At 37.5% G+C, this 24,657-nt stretch overlaps 1 protein-coding gene across 4 annotated transcripts; it reads left to right on the top strand.

Moving 5' to 3' along the window:
* The first annotated feature begins 1,117 nt into the window (after positions 1-1,117).
* LOC123759695 (uncharacterized Golgi apparatus membrane protein-like protein CG5021) lies at positions 1,118-17,306 on the top strand. Of its 4 annotated transcripts, none has more exons than XM_045744923.2 (8): positions 1,132-1,209; positions 3,159-3,191; positions 5,148-5,215; positions 5,770-5,924; positions 9,775-9,854; positions 13,341-13,466; positions 14,087-14,227; positions 15,990-17,306. In XM_045744923.2, the coding sequence occupies exons 1-8, from the start codon at positions 1,198-1,200 to the stop codon at positions 16,044-16,046; spliced, it is 672 nt and encodes a 223-aa protein (XP_045600879.1). In that variant the 5' UTR covers positions 1,132-1,197; the 3' UTR covers positions 16,047-17,306. The 4 variants fall into 4 exon arrangements, with proteins under 4 accessions (XP_045600881.1, XP_069174491.1, XP_045600879.1 ...); XM_045744924.2 differs by having other exon boundaries at positions 1,161-1,209; positions 13,353-13,466; XM_045744925.2 differs by lacking the exon at positions 3,159-3,191 and having other exon boundaries at positions 1,118-1,209.
* Positions 17,307-24,657: the final 7,351 nt, after the last annotated feature.

Genomic DNA, 24,657 nt, shown 5'->3' with positions numbered 1-24,657 from the left:
AAAATGTTTATAATTTTTTCGGTCTGCTCACCTTAATATTCCATGTATGTATTTAAATTTGGTATCAATTTGTTCGCAAAAGAATGCTCTAGAGGAATATATATGTAAAATTTCACCAAACCCGACATGAGACCCGCACCAAATAAAAAACTATGGCGATCGTTAGCAGGGAGCGCCAAACCGCGCTGAAATGTTTATGATCTTTTCATGTTTATCAACCCCAGAATTGTTCTACGTCGTTAATTTTAGTATCACTGTCACCGCAATAAAATTTCCTACACGGAAATATGCATATAAATGTAGAATCATGATCGCGGCCCACCCTCAAGAGTGTGGGAAGTGGATGAAGTGTTACCTCTTACCTCACTCCTGACGGAAGATCGGCGAAACACCTATTGAAAAGTGTATATTCTTTTCACTGTTCTGACCTTAATTTTCGATGTACGTACCTAATTTTTGTACCAATGTGTTCACAAATGAATGTTCTAGAAGGACATATTTATAAAATGTCACACAAGAATGCGTTAGACCGGCACCAAATTAAAAACTACATTGATTACACGCGTCGTGTCAACAATACAATGGCCTTACCACGATGATGCCGTTCTCCCAAATAGGCTATGTGGCTATTAGAGAAAGCAAACATTTAATGGCAAACATGTTTATACTATCCCCAAGTCGATCGGATAAGAATTGGATTTTATAAAAATATATTTTTCAAATGCCGCTTGAAGTGCATTCAAGAGAAAAAAATATGTCGTGCTCAAGCAACATATGGGTGCGAAAGTGCTAAATTGTGCGCAATCTAAAGGCGCTCATTTTGAAACTACTACCAGATTGATCGGATAAAATTTCATTTTTTAACAAAAATTTTTAATGAACGACTCAGGACGTTGTCGCTAGAGTAGAATCAAGAGAAAAATGAACGACGACGTACGTTGTCGCTAGAGCGCGAAAGTAATTAATTAAAATTAAGGATCTGCCCGAAACGCTATATACGTGCTAGTGGCTTTACAAGAATGTAGTAACATCAATGTTATATACCCTCATAAATCCAATGTACCTTATTGTATATAAATATGTCAACAAATAAATAAATACATGTAGTAGTATTACAACTAGGGGAGGTTGAGCCAGTGAGCCCCGGCACCCCCGGCTAGTGGCTTGCGTGGCGTCGCACTGTTGACATCAGCAACTATGGCCTCCAACGTAAGCACTTCTATACACAATATTGTACTCTTTTTAGTTACACTCTGGTTTACAGATTAGAATAAATTACCTATTTGAGAATTAGCATTTATATTAAGTCAGTTTAGTTTGTGTTTGGATTTAATACTATCTTTATTGCTGGGTGTTTCCTTAAAATATGACAGGTGTCAACTGTAAACAATAACATTTACAAAATCCAGGAAAAGGCTTCGAATTTTTCAATTCTCTATTTTATTATTCGAATATGAGGAAATTGTATTATGCAGCTGTATAAATTGTGTTGTAGTGTGCATAGCTTTTTAGGCAAATTGTAAACATTCATTATTTAAAATTTGATTAGAAATTTTGCTAAACCAGTGATATAAAATTAGGTGTTACTATTTAACTATGTAATGTTAGCAAATATCCATAGTTTGCTAACTTAGAGCATGCACACGAGTGTAAATTTTCCACCTCTGCCCATTGGATGGGTGTGGGGTGCATGAGTAAAGACTCACTACAGATGTAAATTGCTCATTTTTATTTTTAATTTATATATACAAGAGTTCTTTATTCTTGTACAGCCACTAGCACACACAGCATTTCGGGCAGGTCCTTAATCTTATGTGTCCAACCACTTGGGCTGGACAGTAGAGTGACGGTCTCGCTTCATGCAGGTCAGCGTTCAATCCTCGACCGTCCAAGTGGTTCGACACCATTCCTTACCCCTGTCCCATCCCAAATCCTTATCCTGACCCCTTACAAGTGCTATAAAGTCGTAATGGCTTGGTGCTTTTCCCTGATAATTTAAAAAATTAATCCTATGTTCCCCGGAATACGACCCCACCAAATCGTTTAATAACCAGGTACCTATTTTATTGTTGGGTAAACAGAGGCTACAGTTAAGGATTGACGCCCAGTAAATCCTCCCTGGCCAGGATACGAACCCAGGACAGTTTAGAGTGTTGTGGTCTAGTTCTAGAACCATTTTGGCTAGGAAAAAGACTGGAGTATGGGGGAGTTACTTTAAAAAAGCAGAGCATGCCTATTGCACATCTGCTTTTCAGTGGGACTATTTTTAACATCCTATCATGCCTACTGGCCTCATATGGTGTTATTTCTGTGTGCAGATTTGGAATCAATCATTGTAATATTTTCCAAGTGTAAATTATACACATAAAAAATGTTTATTCAAAAGAATTATGTAATTATTATTACAAAATATTATGTATCTCTCCCACCTGAACTCTAGGGAATAGATTTGCAATTTTTAGCGGTCCCAGTAATTTGTATGTTTTGTTGAGTGGATGCTAGCGGTAAATGATCTTTGCACGCTCTCTGGGTCAGCAATTTCTTCAGTTTTGAATGAGGCTGTTACTGTGCAACAATATTCCACTTAGAGAGCACTAATGACTTAAAAAGTATCAGTATTGATGTGGCATCGCTTATTTGGAAGGTTCTTGTTATCCAACCTGTCACTTTTTTTTTTGCTGTTGTGACATCATCTGTGTTGTGCTCTTTAAAAGTACACAACTATGAATAATGTATCACTTTAAAGCTACATAATGCATTTGCTTAAATTTTCCCTGATTGAGTGGACTTTAATTAACAATACAGTATTATAAAGATAACATTTGGGGGGATTTTTTTTTTCATATGCACCATGAAGGAGTTGTGTGAAACTGTTGCACAGTGCAGGGGGTAAAAAGGTTTAGATTTTATAATATAGGGTGATCAAGTTTTGTTGTGATGTGTTCTTGTTTATAGTAAATGGTGTAGAAGGTAATGAAAATAACCACTGATAACTTTGGTAAGAAGACTGCTGCATAAATAATACTTTTAATACTTGCTGAATCTAGCAATATTTCCACTGATGCACACAGTAATTATTTTATATACTGTACTTTATTTATTTACCAGTCATTTGATGTATTTACCACTAATACTTTTCCCATCTCTTTCACTATTAGAGTTCTATTATGTATGGTGAAGATCTTGACCAGGTAACTATTAATTTATAACCAATGCCTAAAAGAGCTGTTGCATGCCTTATCTTGTGTGCCATGCTGCTTTATTAATCATAATAGTGGAGAAACTTACTACAGTGCTGTAGTGCTTGAATGAAAGTGAAGGAAAGATCCAATACACGTGTATCAATTACAAAATTTTCGGGTGCAACTTACATCTTTTTTCAGGGTGCTGTAAACAACGTACTCCACATTGTTTACAACACCTTGATATAGTATGTTGGTTGCATTTAAAAATTTGGTTTGAATAGACTTGCACATATATTGGGTCTTTCCTTCACCTTAAATCAAAGTAGTTTCTGCAAGATGTAGCATGTCAAGGAAATAATAGTCTTTAAATGTTGTTACACATGACTGTAGCTGTATTAATGGTCTTTTTTCTAATATATTTATTTCAATTGTGAGTACAGTACTGCATTTCAAAGAGGTATCAATACCAATACAGTAATACTTTGTGCTGTGATTTTTCCTTTGTTGCTAATAGTTAATTGTATTTATTATTCTAAAGCAAATATTTTGAGTTATCTTTATCATGTATTAAATAAAAGTACAAAAGATATTCACTGACATACAGTATTAGTAGATAATGGTGGTAATGTATTTTTTATTACATGCATGTATATTTCAATTCAAATGTAATGAGACCAGTGGGAGATGTCACATGAAAAGATTTATAGACAAGAGGCAGGGCCAAGGAACTGGAGCTAACTATGCAAACATAGTTAGGTATAGTACTATCAATACTGTACACTCGCTACCCAAGGTAGAGAAAGGCAGCATACACCAACCTTACTGAAGAAACTTTACAACAATGAAGGGCCTTCTCCAGTATGATCTTTCCAAAATAGATATCAGTTAGAGCTAGTTGAGCTAGCCCAGCAGTGCAATGGGAAGTTGTTCAGAGTAGTTAGTGGAATGAGGATTAGACGACCTGAATTTAAACGTGGGAGAGGGTGTTAATAAGGAGCAATTAAAGAACAGGGCAGACACAGCAACAGCAGAGGAAGTTACAGATCTTCATAGTGTGATAAATGGTGCAGCTGAAGCCCAAGCTCTTAAATGGGAGATTTTAACCATGAGGCAATAGGCTGGATAAATCTTACATCATGAATATTAGAACAATTTCTTGACCTGGTACAGGACTCCTCTCTCATACAGTATGACAGCCCACCTGAGATAACAGCACTCTAGATCTTGTGCTAACATCAGACGAGGGCATGATTGGTCAAATCCAGGTGTGGGCACTCGTTATGTTTGGCATAAACTAAACTGTTCGTTAATATACTCTTAGTAATGATAACAGTTACAAGTTGATTACAGTTCGTCCCAAATTGCTGTCAAAATTTTACTTTAATCTCTTATATTAATTAATATAGTACATTTACCATGCTCATAATGTCCTAATTATGATGCATTTAATTTTTCCAAACTAAAATACGGTTTACAAAATTTCAGAAAAATATCCAACTATTATTTAAAATAATCAAATTGAAATTAATAATTGTATCGGAATACACTTTTTAGCGGACCCGGCATCAATACTGGAATCATTAGAAATTTTAGTATCGTCCCAGATTCTGCACTTGCCAAAGGCAATGATGAAAAATAGATGGTGGTAATGAGTTGTGTGTGTTGTGGTTGGGAAGCCTCTGCCTTGTAGAGGTCCTCCATGCATCCAGGCACTTGCTCATCCAAGTGATTGTTTTGAAATGGCTAATAATGAGCTAATGAATTTGCTTGTCAGCCTGCATTATGCTTTCAGTTAAGGCACGCTTTATCCAGTTATATCGGGTATAGGAAAAATTACCTTAATTACTGTAGTGTTACTTAGTTAAATTGAAAAGTTTAAATTCTGTATGTGTAGTGTTTAACCTGAAAAAATAAAATATGTGGAATAGAAATATAAGCTCAGAAATTCAATCTATTTTACAGGTGCCTTTACTAGATAATGATGATACACTTGGTTTTGGTGAAGAGGATGAACCCAAAGGAAAGTTAAAGTTAGTACAGTATTTCTTAGTTTATTTATCTGTGTGTAATATTACCAAAATATGTTCTGTTTGTTAGATAAGTAATGACTGTGAATAAAATATCTTATTGATAAAACTGGAATACTGTACTTCATATTCTTAGCACAGAAGCTTCCTGCTGTTAGTTAGACATGACTGGAATATTGATTGTGTGTGTATTGAGTGAGTGAGTCTATTGAAAGATTGTTAATAAGTTTCACTTGATTCTATCAGGTTTTGGCTTATTTACTATTAGTTTACACAATAATAAAGGAGTGTTGAAAGTCTACAATGACCTTCCTATGTGTTTATCCTTGATTTTAATGTGTGAGCGTGTTTAATGTGCTAGTGTGAGATTTTAATACAGTACAATCTTGTGGTAGTAATTCTTACAGTTTAGATTCATTTTTTCAATAGGTTAAAGCATTGTCATAATACAATAAAATAGGTTTATATTCTTTACAGTATTCAAAATGCTCGGTGTTTTTTTTTTCTTAAGGAAAAAACATAACATTTGGTAATGGGGTGATTATTTTTATTTACAGGCATCCAGCGGTGACAGTATTTCATCTACTGTTTCGTACGGCTGCATTAGTTGTGTATGAGTTGTGTGGGTTGTTTAGTGATGGCTTCATTGGTTCCTTCATTACAATTGTCTTGCTTCTTTCTATGGACTTTTGGACAGTCAAGAACATTACAGGTAAGAGAAATTAGTTCTAAACAAAATTGAATACTTTGTTGGTTTGATGATGGCTTTTTAGCACTAGCCGTGGTTATGTGGTAATCTGTTCAATGATGCTAAGACACGTCATCAAATTTCATTTGATCTTGTTATGAAATTTTTGAAATATGAGCAAAATATAGATAAAGCTTATGGCATAATTGTGTGTATCTAGTATACTGATGAGAAAATTGAGGTAATAAAGTTTCTAGCAAGAATGTCATGTGTCAGAGCTCAGAAGTTATGCCACACAGGCTTCATAGACTTCCTCCCCTACAAATGTAGGGAAGAAGTCTACCCTCCCTTCATTTAAATCTCTCATATTTTTCTTGTCCCTAACTAAGCATATTGTACATAAGGTCATAATGGATCAGAAAACTAAAACTATATTGGAACAGTTATCAAGAATATTAATGCAAGGAGTATGAGGGAATGCTGGAGTGTTGATAAAGACCCTCATTCTTCAAAGAAATGCTTGATTCCACAAAAATTTTGTGATTAGTAATGGTAGTGTCTTCTCAGAGACATAATAGCATTGGCTAAAAAACCCACACTTGTCTATTTGTGAAATTTATGAAAGGAATTTACACCAATTTAAATTTACATCTCAACGTCTAATCAGAAACTTGCGCCTCAACATGATTAGCCACTGCATTGCACAAAGCGCCTTTAGGCACTCTGAGAGTTGTGCCAATTTTTTGTTTAATTAGGCTATATTTTAATGTTTTTAATGTTTTCATTACTCTTTGTGTTTTGAAATGGAAATAGTTTAGTTTGGAAACATTTTGACATTAACTTTACCTGAACATTTATAAAAACAACAAAAATATGTCCTTGACAATTGCACTAAAAAGTTTTTGCCAAAACAGGTGTGCAGTGCAGTGGTTAGACGTTAAGATGTAAGTCTCGTCTTAATCACACACTCAGACCTTGACAAAGCACTCAAGAAAGTGCAGGAGACTTGGTATAAATTCCTTACGTAAATTTTACAAATACACGTGTGGGTTTTTTATCCTAAGTTTGTGAATTGTATGAAGATTCAGATCCTTAGTACAGTACTTCGATGGGGTGGTCTTTAGTCTCCGTGGTGTAGTGATAAGACACTCGCCTGGCGTTCCGCGAGCGCTATGTCATGGGTTCGTATCCTGGCCGGGGAGGATTTACTGGGCGCAATTCCTTAACTGTAGCCTCTGTTTAACGCAACAGTAAAATGTGTACTTGGATGAAAAAATGATTCTTCGCGGCAGGGGATCGTATTCCAGGGACCGTAGGATTAAGGACTTGCCCGAAACGCTACGCGTACTAGTGGCTGTACAAGAATGTAACAACTCTTGTATATATCTCAAAAAAAAAAAAAAAAAAAAAAAAAAAAAAAAATGATGAACAGTACAGGCTGTATAGTAATTTTATTCCAAGTCTTCTCCATCTTATAGTATCTACATTGAAGAAGGTATAGGGATGTAATTACATGCTCTATAACAACAAATGGTACATCTAGTGCTCTAATATTTGTCAAAATATACCTTGTACAGTATAGTACAATGTATTTACAATGTTTGTATAAACATTTGCCAAGAAGAGGTAAATTTTAGGGGCATGTGATACATAAATTACTTAATTACCAATACAATTTTCAGGAAGGGCCTCAGTGGCTCTCTGAAGCTAGCACAGAGATAGTTCCACATGTAGGAGTCACATAAACACCAGGAGTCCTTAATAGCTTATCAAAGCCAGAGCCTGGTCCACTCAAAGAGGTGCAGAGCGTACGGAATTGTTACAATCACCCAACTAAAAAATATCCAGACAGTAAGTGAAGCAAAACAAACAACTGCAAGGTTCACAGAGAAACAAAACTGAAGCAGCAAATGATTCTTTAAATGATCCAACCAGTACTATAGTTCAAGCCCTCCTAATTACTGCTGGCCACTACTGTAACTAGGAGGTCGTGATCCTGCAGGACCTCGCTGCCTTTAATGAGCCTGGCCTCATTCAAGTTTGGGTCAGTTTCAGCCTCTTCTTTGCAGTACAAGGTTCTTGTTTTCCTTGGAAGCTTTGCAAGGTTTTTCCCGTACCCAAATGTTGAGTGTGGGAGAAGAGTTCCATCTTTCAGACATTCTTGGGCAGTGCTTCTTTTGAGCTGCTTGAAAGCGGTTTGTTCCAGTTCTATCCATATACACGTGGCAATTCCATGTGCAGCTGCCTTTGCTCACTGGAGTCCAGGCCATGGAGGATCACAGTGCCATGCCCACTTTGCAGCCATTTTCATTTTGCACATCTGGACTGTAGTTGAGCTGTTTTTTGCCGAGCTCCAGCATGGTCTGGATGTTCTGACTTTGGTGCCTCATTATGCTGCCTTGTTTCCTGCAGTTCCGGCTTCAATGGCTTTGTCCAAGTTGCTCACTCCCTTCCTTCAGGAGACGGTGCTAGACTTGCCCATCTCATGTTGAGTCATGCTAGCCTAGGCTTCAGATTCATCTGGTCCCTAACCTTTTTTTCTGCCTCCTCATTTTTGTCTCTTCTTTTTCCTGTGGAGGCTGTTACTTCAGTGTTTTTGGCTGCAGCTACTCTTTCCAACATCTCAATACATAATTACTCTATACTCTGTTTTTGTAGAGAGGTTCTGTCCTTGCTACCTGGAGGTGATCTTCCCAGGTTGGGCCAGTGCCTGTGGTTAGTCTGGGTAGACCCTTGGTGGAATCTGATTACCAGGCTGTGGTACTTGTCCTTTGGTTTTGCCTCATCTAGGCATTGTTGTTCTCAGGCATGGCAGAAGGGTGCTTCTGCTCTAGGGTTTTTGGCACAGGCCCTTTCATAGTTCACCCCTTTGAAGACATTGTGGGGGACATCTGACCTCTTGTGCCAGTTCCTCATCCTCGTAATTTGTTGAATATCTGGGTTCATTCCCAGAGTCGCTGGTAACATTCGTCCACTCCCCCCTACCTCCTTTAGATTCAGGTATCTTGGATCAGGAGTCCTTCCCTCAGCTATGCAAGATCATTGCAACTTGGATACTAGCATAGTCGAGTTACCCACCACTCTTTGGTGGATGTTCCAGTTGATATTGCCTGCAAGTGGGGCTAGGTGGACTTATGGTAAATTCTCTACCTCTGAGGATTGAACAGCTTCATTCCTTATCCAGCTATTTGCATTACCATGTTAGTCTCTCTCTAGCTGGTACATTCCTTTTTTTCCTTATGCTCTGTGGATAGCTGCAGGGAGCCACGTTCAGCCCCTCCAAAAAAACAAGCATTGAATGTAATGAAACTTTTTTACCTCGGTGGCTCCCTGGTTCCTCCCTCATTTCAAGGTTTGCTGGTGGGTGGTGTGTTTGGCTCCTGGCTGAGCTGTGTTGACATGGGGAGCTCTGGCTCCCAGTGGTATAATTAGCAGTTTTAACCTGACTGCTGGGTGGATAGTTTACATAGTTGTTTGCTGCTTTCTTTCTTTTCTCTGTGAACCTTGCAGTTGTCTGTTTAACCATGTTTACTTTCTGGATGTTTCCTTGGTGAGGGTGATATAACAATTCACTGCTCCCTGCACCTCTGTGAGGAGCCCTTTTTCTGGCTCTGGTATCTGGTAGGCAATATGGACTCCTAGGGCTGATGCGACTCATGTGTGGAGCTGCCTCAGCAAGTTAGCCACAGGTAGCCACCGATGCCCAACCAGAAAAAGTTGTTGCTAGTTTTTAACTCTGTAGGGGTAATAGAAAGTTTTCAGATAATCAAAGCTGTTTGAAAATACTTCTTATCAGGTATTATTGAGTGAACTTGTATTGTTTTGTATTGTTTAGTAACTGATAGATCTGTTATGTATTGTATCTCTACCTAAGGACGTCTTATGGTTGGACTACGGTGGTGGAATTATATAGATGATGAAGGCCAAAGCCATTGGGTGTTTGAAGCCCGTAAGGTAAGTAAATGCTTAACTGTCCAAATAATGTGCGTGTTATTCCTGAAGTTGATCAAAGATATGGAATGAAGTTGAGTATCTAATCCAAACATTCAATAGATTTTAATTTGAGCATCTTGGTCATAAATAGCGTGGATTAAATATACATTTTTAAGTATTTCACATTATAGGCAATGTACAAATAAGATTGTGCTTGTTTCTTGGTAATACAAGCAGCAACCTGCTGTCCAACCTTAGCCTATTTCAGCAGACTATTATGTTTAATTCTCTCTCCTCACATTCTTTAATATTTTGTTAAAAATCCTGAGCATCTTGCCATCATGCTTGATTAAAATACAGATAATGTGTCAACAGTTGTTTTAGGTAGCATCAAACTTAGAGGAAACATTGCACTGAATTTTGAGCAGAAAATAAAGGTTATTAAAAAAGTGGAGGGTAGTACCCATAAAGTTGATGTGGTAAATACAAGGTGAGCAATACAACTCTTTGATATTTTGAAAAGAACTGTGCTTTTTTGTTATGTCTGATGTGAAAGTGATAAAGTGAAGCAGGTACGAAAGGCAGTCAGTCAGGCTAAAGTGTCGATAATGGTGTGTGGGAGTGGTATTCAGAGGCGAGTTGAAACGGGAATGGCCAGATTGATAGTCTCTGCCATAATGGTTTCATCTACAAGCCATCAAATGCTACAACGCCTTCATTTCAACAGTTGGCATACCTCAGGGCTCCTGCCTAAGCCTGTGCTCTCTTCACCATCTTCATATAAGCCTTCCACAACCAGTACATCAGTGACACCCAGTTTACAGATGACATGATTCATATAATCACATAGATTCCTGCAGTCCAAGCTCAGAAACATGTCACAGCAACTAGGAAGGTGAATGAAGTACTAGCACTAACAACCAGAGAATAAAGAATGTAGATAATTGCTCCAAGTCCTGACAGGATTGAAGTGTGCACAATAGATTGCTATGCATACACGATACAGAACGAAAGTGGTATATGAATCGGAGGACATTCCATTCTCATTATGATATTATGCTATCAAATACCTGGAATGCTAAATTCCACCTAATGTGTAACTATAAAAGTAACAATAGCCAAAATCAACCTAGTATATCTGTACAGATTTAAAAGCATAAAACTAGAGCTCATGGCTCAAACAACTGGTGCAGCATCTAAATTGATGGAACGACAGTGTCATCAGTGGCACTTCTATCTAGGAAAGGACTATAGGTTTTAAGACAAAAGGAGTCTATGCCTTGCAGTATATTTTCAGCTGCTAGCCAGTCCATTTTCCTTTAAAGGATCTTAGCACATTATCCAGGTCAGCAATTTCTACAGCATTGAATGGGGCTGTTAGTGTGCCATACCTCATTTTCTTACTTTATAACCCTTAAAGTGTGGTTATCATCATGTTGATTCACAGAGTAATGGGGTTATCGTCATATGTTGATTTGCAGAGTAATGGGGTTATTGTCATATGTTGATTCACAGGAAAATGTGGAATTGTCATATGCTGATTTGCAGGATAATGTGGTTATCATATGTTGATTTAAACAATTATTGCCTGAACTTTACACCAATGTTGCTAATATGGATATAATAACTATTAAGTGGAATTTACCTTAACCCATGAGTAAAATCCGACTGTTGTTTTATGATTACATTACTAAACCAATGTGCTTATCATAATGGTATAAAATTCCATTATGATTACATATATATACTAATTATGTTCATAATGTTTTCACAACTTTATATTGTTGTAATAAAATATACCAGATCAACCAATCACCATTTGAACATAAAAATGCAACTGCAAAAGGCCTGTTGACCCATACAAGACAGTTCTTATTAAGTAATGGTAATGTCTTCTCATAGACATAATTACATAGGATAAAAACCCATAATTGTGTATTTATGAAATTTATGTAAAGAAATTACACTAAGTCTTTCGCACTCTCCTGCATGCATTGTCAAGGTCTGAGTATGTAGTTAGGACAAGACTTACATCCCAACGACACTGCCGCTAAGGAAGCTATCCGCACTTGTCCCATCTCCCGTAAAGGTATTCCTTATTCCGACTTTTACCCAGTTATTCATTCCTCCATCCTTGCCCGTTGGCAGGGTTGCTGGTCTTCTGTTATTGGTATCAAACTGCGTAGTCTTAAGTGTAGTGCGTCCTTGTGGCCTTCCTCCTACCCGTAACCGGTGGTGGGAAACGACTCTGGCAAGGTTGCGTATTGTCCATATGCGCTTAACTCACGGACACCAACTTCATATATGTCTATCGCGCCGCCCTGCTCCTTAGTGTCCTAACTGCACTGTTCCTCTTACAATTGTGCATATCCTTATTGAATATCCTGACTTCCAGGACGGGCACATGTCTTGTTTTCCAACCGTCCCTCTCGGTCACTTGTCCCTCGATAGAATTCTTGGTGAATCGGATACTTTTGATATCGTTTGCCTTATGCATTTCTGTTCTCTTATTGGCATCCTTAGTGATATTTAGCGCCCTCTGATTATTCCGCACATTTGATGGTGCTACATAGCCTTCCCGGCTTGGTGCCTTCTTTGATAATTACTTACATCCCAATGTGTAATCATTAGTTAGGATGAGACTGTCATTAATAAAGCTTGTCCTAATCATTAAGACGAAACTTACATCTCAACATTAGACGTAAGATGTAAGTCTTGTCCTAAGACACACTCAGACCTTGATAAAGCACTCAGGCGAGTGCGAAAGACTTGGAGTAATTTCTTTACATAAATTTCATAAATACACAAGGGTGGGTTTTTAACCTTTAGTTCTTGTTTATATTCACACAAGCTCATTCATATGTGGGTCAGTAGGCCTTTATATAAGTGAGTTTGGGAGGATATAAATGGGAGCTATCTATTTATTATCATGTGTTCTTATTGATTCATTCATTCATACATACATATCCATAAAAAAATGGTTGTCCATATATCCAAGGTCAACACTGAGACTTGTCTGAGTCATCTGGCTTAGCCATTATGAACAGTTGATGTAAAGTCTGCTGTTGAAAAAAGGATGCTGGGTCACCACATATGCAACTTGTTCACTGCACGAAATGGACTGCAATGTAGATAATGGTGTATTCAGATTATTTCCACTTTTGCATACATTATGCATGGGAGTTATTCTACAAGGAAAAATATTGACTATTTTTGTGCATAGGTGGACATGTGTGAAAATTCATAGCCATACGTTAAGGTTAAGAAACGATTAAAACTTCTTGCGATACTATACTAGTATGTATGTCTTTATTGTAAAGAAATGAACAAATGCTAAATTGTGTGCAAGAAGTAGTAGAAAAAAGTACAATACATAATAATAATATTTGTAGTATTTATTGAATGTGAATATAATAAGATATATATTTTATATTTTACTAGTAATATTGTGTGAATGAGCTAGGTAGTAGACAAATATATCCATAACATAACTTTGCCTGATGCTAGGGTGGTCTTCAGGGCAGAGTGTCTCAGACTGAAGTGCGGGTGTTTTGGGTCTCCTTGGTGGCCTTCCCCGTTATTTGGACCATCCTCTTCCTTATTGCAGTAGCTTTCCTAAAGTTCAGATGGGCTGTAAGTATGTTATTCTAAGTTTTACAGTACAGTTCTGCCCATAAAGTGTATTTGCCTTACTGTATTTGATTTAGTCACCCCATCAACACCCAGCTGAAGTTAATGTTTCAAGCTAGTTTAGTTCATTTGAATAACTATTGTTGGTTAAACTTTCAATAACTTGGAAATAGTCTAGTAAATTTTAGTCTGTGTCTATATATTGATTTTGTCTGAATTTATTTAAATCCAACAAAGATTTTTTTTTTTTACATTAGTTTACTTGAAAATGAAGGTGATGCTTAGTTCATAAGCTGACAAAGCAACACACAAGTTCATTTAGTTCATGAGCAAGACACGCATGAAGCTGCATGTCTTTTAACCAATGATGTACATCATACTTGAAGTATCTTAAACTGTACATGACTATTACATTCTTATTTTTAATTGTCTTGGTGTTAAAATTAATGACATAATTAAAGTAAAAAAAAAAATATATTTCATGTTGAATTTATGTTTTTAAGCAGTAAATTATAGCCAACATTATTAACTCAGTGAAGCCCCTTTTTTCTTATACTGTATAGAAATTTACCCAATTACTGAAGAATAATATCCTCGTTTCTTATAAGTATATCTTGTTTCAGATGGTTGTATTGATTGCCCTATCCCTAACGGGTAGCAATTTGTATGGTTATGTACGGTGTAAGTTTGGCAAGTCTGAGAGTATTACACAATCCTTTAAGAACATGGCAACAGGATTGGTTCAGAAGCAGATGATGGGTAATGTAAGTTGATTTAATTTCATATTTAAACAATTTAACTGTTAATTTTGTTATAACTTGAATGTTAATTGTATAGTAGTAGGGTGCTTGAATTAATTAGTTGGTTCCAGGACCTGCCATTAAGGCAAGACATTTGCCATTTCTGGAAGGAACCCCACAATGGCTTCTACAGGGAGCAAGACCAAAATCTGGCTCATTTGACAAGGTAATGGAAGCAGGGAGCCAGAGATCAATCACAAAACATGGAAAACCAGCAACAAAACAAGCTACTACTTGATGGAAATTAGGCACCCGTAGGTAAGAAGGCAAATGTTCATTGTCATGGGGGTAAATACCCTGACTGTTATGTACCCAACTACCACCTGATGGCAGCCCAAATGAGGCACAGTTAGTCCAGAGCTGTGACAGAACCAACTGGAACTTCCAGCAGGTGACAAGGAACCAAACTTTGCCAAGGAAGAGAACCAGAGCCCTGGCTGGAAGACAGGGTGGGAGCCCAAGGTAGGTAAAAATGTGGAACTCCAACAGATGATAACGAGAGTCCATGACCCACTTTAATCTTGTAAAAGACCTACGTGCCAGGTTCAGACTGAAGGGAAAACCTCAAAGAAGTAAGAAGTCAACATGAACCCTAGTAAGTTCCTGTACCTTGCAGGAAGAGGGAAGTATCAAAATGCACCCATAAAAGTCAGGTATAGTAACTTGATCACCCTCCAGGCCAGGTGGACTTGGCAGCAAAAGGCATGTGGAAGAAATGACAGGGAAGATGCCCCACATACTAAAACGAATGAGAACCAACCGTGGGGTCAGTGTATCTCACTTTGGTAACGAGACACCCCACAGCACAGGAGGAGATGGCCGACTCTAGACTTTGATGTCAAAATGGGGACGGGGGAGGCAAAGATCACCCCCATAGATGTCCCCCAAGATTCAACCAAAATATCTAAGCAATGGGAGACCAGATTGAGAAGAAGGTACTCAGTCATCCACCTACCAAACAGGCAGAAGGGAAAGAACCACAAAAGAAAAAAGTTAGTGTGAAGAACATGGATAAACGACACCCGTGCATTTGGGCTGCAGTGAAGCTGTTCTGTGCTTAGCTCCAGACAGCCTGGATGCCTTGTTGCCTGCAGTTGGGGCTTTGTCCAAGTTGTTCGCTCCTCTCCTTCGGGAGATGGAGGCAAGTTTCTGTTCCTCTCATTTGTCTTACCATGCCTTGTCTTGGTACATGCCTTAGATTCGGCTTAGTCCTTGTCCCTCTTGTATTCACCATCTCCTTGGTTCTCTCGGCAACACCTGTTTCTTTTTAACCTCTCGGTCATTTGTTTCTGCAGCAGAATTCTCCCTACTGCTTGGGGAGGTCATTTTGGGGCAAGCTCTTGTCTGTTCTTGGTTGGGATAAAGTTCCAGAGAAGTTGGATTCACAGGCTGTAGTCTTTCTTCGGCTTTAGCTCCTGCTCTGCGTCTCGTGTACCAGTGTGACAGAGCAAGGACATTGGAAAGATTCCCTGTGCCTGTTAGTAATTTTGACTGTTTCTGATTGCACAAGATGCTTTCCAATATACCAGCAGAATCTTGCCTAAGGGAGCAACAAAGTAATATAGCTAAACAAATACCAGTATTATCTATTATTTGTTGTTACAGTATTAGGAGATGATTTAATATGAAATTATATAATTACAAAATATAGAATGGATATTGTGTGTTTTAGTGAATACAGTATTGAATTACTGTAGTTTTACAAGTTACTGTACCAATTTTTCAGGTTGCCAACATGTTCACTCGAGCACCACCGACAATGGCTCCAAGTAGCACAGTGTGAAAGATATGAGGGCATTTAGTGGCACTAATGAATCATGGAAATATGAAGATGTATGCAGATTCTTTATTAATTGTTATTAAATACACATATTAAATATACAAATAAATAAGTGGATTTGTTTTCATTGATGTGTTGTTGACCTTGATTGATTATTTGTATGCAATACATGGAATGCAATTAAATTCATAGGTAAAAGTATTGCAGCAGGAAATGAGCAGGAACATCATTTGAATATTTTACTATACAGATTCACATTTGTGCAGTTTGCCCTTTGTGTATACCTATTAGGTAGTACACGTTTCTAAAATTTATATAGTGTTTGTGTCTATATATACGGTGTTTGTGTATATGTAGACACAAACACTGGTACCATGACCACTGCACTGATTATGGTGCAGTAGTCATGGTAGCAATGTTGTTAGGGGGAAGACCTCTGGCAGCCTGGGTTTGAATCCTCTGAGGGCTCAGAGTTAGTGTTATTTATGCTTGGGGACCATTCAAGCTTTACTTGTATATGTATGCATGCATGCATGCATGTATACATATGTGTACACATGCTTATATACATACATGTCTTTTTATAGTAGCTTAATAAGATGTATCAATGTTAGGCAAGTTCCTAAAGTTTTATTTGTCCTTTTAATACCTTTCCTTAAAGTTTCTAGTCTTCATTTTGAAATAATCCTTCACAAAACAAAAGGGGTTGCTGCTGAACATTATTTCAGAATTAATGTATTGTGTATTGTACAGCATTTATCATATAGTTTCTAATGCAAGTCAACACTTGGTTTGTGGAACACAGATGAAACTGCTGTAATTGTTATTTTGAAGTTTGGGGAGTGGTAATTAGGTCGGGCTGTTATAAGCTTATTCAACATGCATTTAAGTATTTTTTATTTCTTAACCCATCAAGCATTTTAAAGAATAAATCTTGAAGCACAGGATAAGTTCCGACTATAAGTGTTAATTTTTGGTCCGTTTCTTTCCCCCACTCCAGTCATTTTGACTAGACACAATCTGGCATATTTGTGTGCATATTCTTTGGTAATGTGTGAGGAATGCTGGCTACGCAACAGTATAAGTTGTTGCTGGTTAAAATGTGTGTGTGTTATTTATTGCATTCCATGCTACATGTGAACACCTTCATCCAATACATATTATATCCAAAGAAATTTTTTAAATCAAGATGGTGTGTATGATAATAGTTTGTATAATAAAAGATTTCTGAAACCTTTTGTGGCTAAAAAATATTCTGTAAAATAGCTTTTTCAATTCTTTCCTGCAACTTATATTAAAATGGTTAGGCATGTTTTTTGTCGCCTGATGTTTGTTCACCTAGCAGTAAAATAGGTACCTAGAAGTTAAGCAGTTGTTGATTGTATCCTGGGAAAGATCAGTATTTGGCCTTGGGGTACTATATAGCAAGAAACAAGAGTGGAGGGCAGCATTGAAACAGGCATTGTGAAAAAAGATGAGGGCTTGACAGAGGGGCAAATCAGATAGGTCGGAAGGAGTAGCATGGAAAGTAAATAGATTGCAGTCAGTCTTATCAAACTGCCACTGAGGGAATGAAAGAGAAAGGTGGATGAAAAGAAGAAAACATGATAATGGTCCAGGACGGACCAAAACATTGTTGCTTCATCATCTGAGTTATGGTTTGTTGGTCATGAAAGAAAAGGTTACAAGGATGGGGGAAATATTTTTTTTTTAAATGGAGGTCATAAAAACTTCATGTCAGGTCTATATAAATAGAAAAACGTGTGAGAGAAAGATCAAGACAGAAAAGGGTGTAAGTGTGTGGGGTCAACACGAGTATTCACCAGAATTCAGTAAAGAACAAAAGGTTCAAGAAGGAAGCCTTGGTATAGTTGTCAGATCATCACCCCAGAGGGCATGCCAACAGTTAATCTCCCAAAAGGACCACAGGCTTTGGTAACGAGTACAACATTTTTAATATCGGGAAGAGAAAGTGGAATGTGTAGGGGGAGATCAATGGAACAAAGGGAGCATCATTTCAGACCAAGATACCAGTAGAGTTAAGGGTCCCAGCAAAGGTTGGAGAGGGAGAATGGAATAACCGCAGAAGTGACTAGGACAATCTCCAAGCATCGGCTCCTAGAGACATACACAGAAGTGAAAAACCGAAGTCAGAAATTGGAGTTCGTGGAAATCGGCGTAAAAACCATGTACAGTACAGTGGTACCTTCGTTTACAAATTTAATCTGTTCCCAGAGACAGTTCGACAACCAAAAATTAAAAAACCCAAACGAATTTTCCTTTACGAAACAATGTAAATTGAATTAATCCATTCCATACCCAAAAATATTAACTTAAACATACATTTTATACATGATTGCACTTATATGTGTCGCTTACCTCCGGAGACTAGCATCGTCACAGCGGAACTTTATGCTATTCTCTATGCTCCCCGTCTCCTGCTTTCTCGTTGTCAGTCTTCCTTTGTAGTTGTTGTTGACTCTCGTAGTGCCCTCATGGCTCTCGGGTCCTTAAATCCAGTTCATCCAGTGGTTGTCGAGATCCAGCATTGGCTGTTTCTTATTCACAGTAAATTTAAGTCGGTTGAGTTTTGTTGGGTTCCCAGCCATATTGGTGTCTTTTAAATGAGTGCGCGGATGCTGCTGCCAGGGAAGCTGTCCGCTCTTGTCCCGTCTCTCGTAAAGGTATTCCTTATTCCGATTTTTACCTGGTTATCCATTCCTCCATCCTTACCCATTGGCAGGCTTGTTGGTCTTCTGTTATTGGAAACAAACTGCGTACTCTTAAGAGTTGTGTGTCCTCGTAGCCATCCTGCTACCACCATAACTGGCGATGGGAAACAGCTCTGGCGAGGTTGCGTATTTTCCATACTCGCTTAACTCATGGTCACTTCGAGCGCCACCCTGCTCCTTATTGTCCAAATTGCATTCTCTCTTAGGTCATGCATATCCTTGCTGAATGTCCTGACTTCCGGGACGAGAGTATGTCTTGTTTTCCGACTGTCCCCCGCGGTCGCTTGTCCCTCGATAGTATTCTTGATACTTTTGATATCGTTTGCCTTATGCGTTTCTGTTCTCATATTGGCATCCTTGGTGATATTTAGCGCCCTCTGATTATCCCACACATTTGATGGTGCTACATAGCCTTCCTGGTTTGGTGCTTTCTTTTGATAATTACTTAATGTAGTACAAAATAGAAGATGTATGTGTAAAGTATGTACAAGTATATTTTACCCTTGTTGAGGACTCTTGTTGGTGTATGGAAGACGGTGGGAAGGTGGTGGAAGGAGTACCCTGTTCCATTATACTGTAACATCAGGCAGTGATGACATTTCTGAGGTGTACTCTCCTTTTTGCAAGCATACCAATTGAACATGGTTGTGGCTCATTGCTTGCTTGTCACTAAGAAACTGTCTGTTGACATTTGTTTTTCCCCATGCCTCACAACACTATGATTAGCAATTCTTTTTCTAAATTTCTCAAATCATCCCCTGCTCACCATATCTGCATCACTTGTTCCAGGGGTTTTCTTTAAGATCTTTATGCAATAGCCTTGCTTTTTCACAAATGATGGCCACTGAAACGCTTTCAAGAGACCCACGGCGTGATATATAAAAATAAATTTTATGTTCAAAAATAAAAAAAGCACAAATACAATTAAATTCTTCACAAAGAATTCAAGCGCAGTCGTCACTAAGTGGGAGACAATGGTAAACTGAAACGCGCCACGTGCTCGGTCAGCCTATATGGATAGCAACAAACTTGAGCACCGAGGCAAACCTTGAATACCGAGTCAAATTTTACAAAGAAATCGAGCTTGAAAACAGAAAAATTTGAAAACCGAGGTTCCACTGTATCTTCATTTGACAGGCTGTTATATCAATTAGTTTAACTTATTGATTTAGGAAAATAATACCATTTTACTTACAAAAAGTTTCATTTAGAACTACATAAATGATAAATCACAAGATTGTTGAAGCTGTCATAATCACAGCTCTTAACTAAATATTACAAAAGCTTTTCTCTGTTATATAGAAATATCACATAATTGCTGATGCCAAATGGCTGTAATATCTTAAAAATGCTAATAGTAACATAATACAAATAAATAATAATTCTAACGAAGAACTGGAGCCTTCTGCCAGAAAAACTGTCTGATTATGAAACATGGTGCATCTTAAATTGTTTTATAAATCAGCATGAGGACATTCAGTGCAACACGACATCATAACCAGTCATGACCGAATTTCGTTCAGCTACATGCCATGCTGTAATGCAAATTTAAGACACACTTTAATGAGCTCTTGCACTGCTTTGTTTTAAGATTACTCCAGTGATATTAATTAAAAAAGGTCACTGCTATTTTATATTCTAATTATGTTTACTTCCACAAATATTGCAGAAACAAAGGCATATATAAAAAATAATAAAAAAAAACTATCAATAAAAGCGCTGGCTTTCATTCTGAAAAAGATTATGTAACAATCACTTAATTTTATATACCAGAGTCAAATTACAGCCTGCATCTAATAGGTTGATAACAAATACAAAACTACACTGAGAAAGAGGATGATGCTTCTGTAAGATATAACCTGGGCCCAATAAATCTATCTTTGGTGGCCTTGCAGCAAAATAATAAACACCACAATGTTACACAATTTTCATTCCTGGATAGTAGGTGATACTGTATGAGCTTGGTTATCCAGAGTCTGTTCAACCAGACCTTTGGGTTATCTGGCCAAAATCAAGTCCAGATAATTTTCTGCAAAATTTCGCCATATCCAGACAAAAATCCGGATAACTAGGAATTTGTCCAGATAACTGAGAATGGCATTGGGCCATACTGTATTAATCCCATACAGCAGTTGCTGGAGGCACAGGGAATGGGAGGTGTTGGGGTGGGTGGTGTTAGGAAAGGGGATGTGGGGAAATGGGGGATAGTCGGGAGGGACCGTTTGGGGGACGAGAGGCATGTGAAGGGGTCTATGGTTACTACACAACAAAAAAATTATATTAATTCACTATAGTAAAAAATAAAGGAATATTATCTAATATAACAAATAATAATTTCTTGAAAACTGCATGTACAGGCTGCAGAGTATATTTCCCTGCTAAAATTAAGAGTGTTTCTTTTCATCTGGTGGCCTATGTAACATGCCCCGAAGTGGACCTGTCCAGGCCCAGTCAACCTAAACAACCATGTGGTCTCTCTCCCCTCATGTGATACCATAGTGTCATTCCATTACTGACAAATTTTCTTAACTAGCTTTTTTGTTTTCATAGTAACTTTTGTAATTTTTTGCCATGACTATGTCTGGTAGCAGCAGCAGTCTTGGGGTGTTGAGAGGAAGAAAGGTATGCTATCCAGTAAAGATAAGTTACTTGTCATTGAACTTTGTGAAAGTTGTCAGTCAGCTATGAGCATTACCAAGGATTTGGTATTGGCACTACTACCATCTCTGATATAAGGAAACAAAGATGTCTACATGAAATAGCTACTGGTGAGAGTGAGGGAGTGTATTACACCCTCTACACTAGTAGAGGGTGTAATAGAAAAACTTTGAAGCCTGCACAGAATGCAGTTTGATGAGGCTTTGTATAAGTGATTTTTGCACAGCACCACACAGTGCGTGTGACAATTTGCGGTGATGAATTAAGAAATGCTGCAAGCCGGTTCGCACCCAGCCTTGGAATGTTGGATTTTTGAGCAAGTGATGGTTGGATTTCCAGTTTAAAGCGAGGCACACTATTGGGAAGAGGAAAACTTTTGGTGAAAAATTAAGTGCAGAGCCTTCAATTAGTGATGCTTCAGCAGCTGGCAGTCAAAACTGATATTGCCAAGCTTATATACAGAAATTTTATTGTTGTGTTAAGTTGCGTAATAAACACACTCAAGATCTTCATCAAGCAGATGAACAACAAGGCAAGCTGAAATTTTCATTATCACAAAATCCTTTCAATCCTCCCATAATCAAAGTAGAAAAAAGTAGAGGAAGTACAAATTATGTTGGCTGTGTTACAAAAAAAATGCAAATATGGATCATTTTGGACTTTCCCGGCAAGAATTCCTGCTTATCCGGGTGTCTGGCTTATCCAGTGAGGAATGGCCCCATATAATCTGGATAAATGAAAGCAGTCAGTATTTTCTGATTGCCTGTGCCTCTGAAGTATAGAAAATCGCTATTATGTCTTTGAAGATATTTGAAGATCGCAGACTCGTTATTTGGAGCTGTTTCATGAGTCGGCAGCCTCTAGGTACCTTCAAGATGTCTTGAAGTTTGAGGGAAATAATACCCATTTTCTATACTTTCGAGGCACATGCAATCAGAAAATATCACTTACTATGCAGGAACAAAAAAATACTGTTACACAGTGTAATAATTAACTGTAAGTCAATCATATACAATGATGTCATAATAATAGCCATGCAAATGAATAAAACTGTAAAAATTCAAACAAGTCATGGAGTTACCATAACACACTTTAGGCAAACTACATTTTACCTTTGTGTCATTTATGAATGAGAACAACTATAAACTTATGCATTATTAAAACATAACACATTTTTCTATGGAAGAATATAACAATGTATCACTTTAGATATCTCACTCCTATGAAATGCCAGAATCTTCAATAAGTGGTTCTGAAAATCACAAAAAGAATTTTTTTCACTAACCTCAAGACACTAAGAATATTACAAAAAATCAAGCTAATATAGCTTTATGGTCAGACCTCTGTGATCTTGATATTGTAACCAATTTTCTTTCATACTGAATAATACACATAACAGTTGAGACATTCACCTCACCTAAGAATTGAAGCCTTTAAGTAATTTATACCAAATTTTTTAAGTACACTTCATCTTATGAGCACACTAAGGCCCTTACACCCAGTGTATAAGTATGTAAGTAACATCTGCCACTAATTCAATCAACATGCTACAATTTACCTGCTATGTAGCTATATTCCCTTGAAGCTTTACAAGGATCTGAATGTATCTAAGAAAATCATTCAGAATTTCAAGACAAATATATGTCATTACTTTCCATGCCTGAGATTTATCAATTTTAGCTCCAATGATACTTTCTAAAGTCATATGAAATTATTCATCTAATATATTATGCAGGTACCGACATCCCTCATGAAAGTGGTAAGCAATAGTATAAAAATACTTTTAAGGGCTATGGCTATTAAATTAAAAAAAGCATATGGCTTCTTTCTATATATAGACTTGTCATACTGAACCAAATATGCTTACAATGAAAGACTGAATGATAACAGAGATTCATCAGTGATGTCACCAGCCACTGTAGTTATTCTAAATTGCACATAATTATGATAAAAATTCAGATCAAATCAGAGTATGTGACTGGATCAATGAGAACAGTTGCTTATATTCAACAACTGCCATATTTTACCAATATAAATAATTATAAAAATATACAAACAAATATAAGGAAACACATTTGTTAATAAGTACAGTACAATGAGATATTAAGATTCATAGACAAATTCATGAAATAATAATAAATAACCTATGTTCTGGATGTACTACATTCTTGACATATTAGTGAGGTACTTGGTACATGATGAAACTGATAATGTGGAGAATAAAGACTTGTAAAAATCAATTTAGTAATATTTACAAAACACCTTCACTAAAGTAATACGGAACAAAAAAAGGCATCAAGTAGAATTAAATGTTCCTTTCTGAGCAACACTTTGACATCCACTAAACCTGAACTATGGGTCCACCTAGGTCAAGGCTAGCACACCAAACTGTAGATGACTGAGACCATAAAGATAAGTAAATTTACAAATGATTTTGTCTCATGGTATAGGGGCAAAAAATACAGTGGAAACCTACCTCAATCCACCATTGAGAGAATCTGCCCACCAAAGAATAAACTGTATAAAACCTCTCAAACATCTCCCATCCAAATGATCATCACAATTGCAAAGACCACTAATTATTGCTCTAAAATAACTCAACTATACCCTGCACCAGTCACAGAGAGATGCTAGCACTATCTAGTATAACTGTGTCAGAGGTGGAAATCCCCACTTTAGCTAGACCCCACCTATGCAGAATCAGGAGAGAGGGGGATGCAGAGGCCAGGAATAGTGATCAAGCAATATGCCACTTAAAAAGGAATATTTCTTTCCATTTAATGCCCTATTTTTGAAGCAACTCCCATAGTCCAAAACTACTGAAATCTAAAAGTCAGGTCAACAAATACTGAAGGCAGTAAAACTCCTGCAAATGAGGCATCTAAATACCCACCACCTGCCTCCCAAACACACAGGAAAATATGCCCTAAAACATCCAGACATATTAATTGCCAGACTGATACATCAAGTCCACATAAGACTGGCTGCAGATTGTATGGGACAGATGATGGTCCTGGAATGGCAGCAAAAGGGAAGAACTGAGAAAGAGAGCTGAACTAGTCTTGTGTGAGCAAAGAAATTGATGTGACCCATAAACCGCCCTAATATCATTAGCACAGGGACAGGGCATCTAAATCAGCTGGAAAGACAGATCATCTTCCACTAGCAGCAGACAAGACATGTCACATCCAATCAAAATACATCTTTACCAGGAAACAAACCCA

This window comes from Procambarus clarkii, chromosome 8 (genome assembly GCF_040958095.1).
Source record: "Procambarus clarkii isolate CNS0578487 chromosome 8, FALCON_Pclarkii_2.0, whole genome shotgun sequence".
NCBI lineage: Eukaryota > Metazoa > Arthropoda > Malacostraca > Decapoda > Cambaridae > Procambarus > Procambarus clarkii.
The sequence above is the reverse complement of the archived record's forward strand: the minus strand, read 5'-3'. Positions and strand labels throughout refer to the sequence as shown.